The sequence below is a fragment of the Mandrillus leucophaeus genome, unplaced genomic scaffold (assembly GCF_000951045.1).
Source record: "Mandrillus leucophaeus isolate KB7577 unplaced genomic scaffold, Mleu.le_1.0 Scaffold283, whole genome shotgun sequence".
NCBI lineage: Eukaryota > Metazoa > Chordata > Mammalia > Primates > Cercopithecidae > Mandrillus > Mandrillus leucophaeus.
Window position 1 is genome coordinate 202159 of NW_012102954.1, and position 2265 is coordinate 204423.

General features: G+C 39.2%; 1 protein-coding gene across 10 annotated transcripts in view; it reads right to left on the reverse strand.

Moving 5' to 3' along the window:
• The window catches only part of SEC31A (SEC31 homolog A (S. cerevisiae)), a 96619-nt gene that overhangs the window by 85790 nt on the left and 8564 nt on the right, over nt 1–2265 (reverse strand). For 7 of the 10 annotated variants that reach the window (XM_011985420.1, XM_011985418.1, XM_011985417.1 and 4 more), the window contains exon 2: nt 388–470. The exons of 1 other annotated variant lie outside the window; for it this stretch is intronic. In XM_011985420.1, coding sequence (XP_011840810.1) covers nt 388–466 — 79 coding nt within the window. In that variant the 5' untranslated portion in view covers nt 467–470. The remainder of the gene's footprint in view (nt 1–387; nt 471–2265) is intronic. 2 more of the 10 variants (XM_011985415.1, XM_011985413.1) reach the window with 1 other exon arrangement.

A 2265-nucleotide genomic window follows, 5' to 3' on the forward strand; every position in this document is an offset into this window, starting at 1 on the left:
TTTACTATATCTGCTTATAGACATACATGATATAACTAATTCTTTTTATATAAAAATGCTAACATCAAAATTGCTCTTCGTTCATTCAAACTGATATTAACTGTTTTTTTTGTTTGTTTGTTTTTTACATGCCATCTATTGTGCTTAATACTGGAGGAATAAAGATAAAATACAATTCCTGTGAAGGAAACTATTTTAGATGTAACATATCATGATCAAAATACTATGGGAACGCATAGGAAGAACACTGAACTTGGCTGAGAGAATGTCGGTAACTTGCCAGGGAGAGAGAGGCTTTCCAGAGAAGATAAAGATTAACCTGAATAAGCTAGACGCAGAAGAGAAGAAATTAGGTAACTCATACTATCTTCTCTCCTTTGAACTTACCTGTTGCTAGGTAAATGGGGTGATTCTGGGCAGGGCTCCATGCCTGCATGGCTGTACGATCTACTTCCTTTAACTTCATCCTGCTAAAGGGAATATTTTACAAAGAAATAGACTTGAATGATTTGAATGTCTAACATAGAACACAGATACTTTACACAGAAACATACTGAACAAACCACTACAACATTAGTAATGTCCAAATGCAAATAAATCAACTCGGTTTAGGTGTCATTTGTTGGAAATATTAATTAGAAAGAAGACAAACTTGAGGCCGGGCGCGGTGGCTCATGCCTGTAATCCCAGCACTTTGGGAGGCCGAGGTGGGCAGATCACAAGAGCAGGAGATCGAGACCATCCAGGCTAACATGGTGAAACCCTGTTTCTACTAAAAATACAAAAAATTAGCCAGTCGTGGTGGCAGGCGCCTGTAGTCCCAGCTACTCTGGAGGCTGAGGCAGGAGAATGGCGTGACCTGGGAGGTGAAGCCTGCAGTGAGCTGAGATTGCACCACTGCACGCCAACCTGGGCGAGACAGCGAGACTCTACCTCAAAAAAAAAAAAGACAAACTTGATAAATTATTCTGAGACAAATACTGGTCTATTCTGTCTACAGATTATAGTTCTTCAGTTGAATCGGTCTAGAAAAATAGCCCACAAAAATAATGAGGTGGTACCTGAAGAATTAACTTTGCTACACATGTGTTTATCCAACAAGGATGGGTGACAAAACATTATGGGTAAGAGCAGCCAAAAAACAAATAAGGTACAACTTCCTGGAGTAGGATTACTCAATGATAAGAGCAGTTTAAAAAAATAATTCAAAATTAAAACATATTAGAGAGAATACAGTGAACCCACAGATTTTAAAGATAAAGTAGAAACTATTAGAAAACTGGTCACTTCAAGGTATAATCCCATATACCACTTGTTTACATATTTTCTGTCATTAAAGTTACTTTGATGGGGTCAGGCGTGGTGGCTCATGCTTGCAATCCCAGCAGTTTGGGAGGACGAGGCAGTTGGATCACTTGAGGCCAGGAGTTCGAGACCAGGCTGGCCAAAAGGGCAAAACCCCGTCTCTATTAAAAATACAAGAAAATTAGCCAAGTGTGGTGATTGATGCATGCCTGTAATCCCAGCTATCTGTGAGGCTGAGGCAGAAGAATCACTTGAACCCAGATGGTGAAGGTTACGTTGAGCCGAGATTATGCCACTGTACTCCAGCCTGGGCGACAGCACGAGACTTGGTCTCAAAAAAGAAGTTACTTTTATGGAAAAATTAGAAATGTAGAGTATTATGCACTTTTTAAAGATCTTTGTTATTTTTACATAAATACATTGAAATAGTATAGTACTCCACTGTAAGATGTACCACAATTACCTAGTCAAATACCAACAAACACCTAAGCTGTTTTTAGCTATTTTTACAAAAAATGCTGAAATAAATGGTCATCTGCACGTTATTTTGTTAAAAACAAGGGACAGCTATAAATTTCCAGAAGTAAAATTGCTAAGTTAAAAGGTTAATGCAATTTTAATTTTGATAAATATTACCAAGTTGTCCTCTATGGCAATTGTGCCTTTTCACACCACCAAGAGTAATATATGATTACTTCTTGCCCTGCAGCCTTACCAGAGTACACTGTCACACTTTTAGATTTTTTGCAACATTAAAAAATGAAAGGCCAGGTGCAGGGGCTCAGCCCTGTAATACCAGCACTTTGGGAGGCGGGCCGATTGCTTGAGCCCAGGAGTTCAAGACAAGCTTGGAAAACATGGTGAAATCCCATCTCTACAAAAAATACAAAAACTAGCCGGGCATGGTAATGCATGTCTGTCCAGCTTCTCGGAAGTTTGAGGAGGAAGGATCATTTGAGC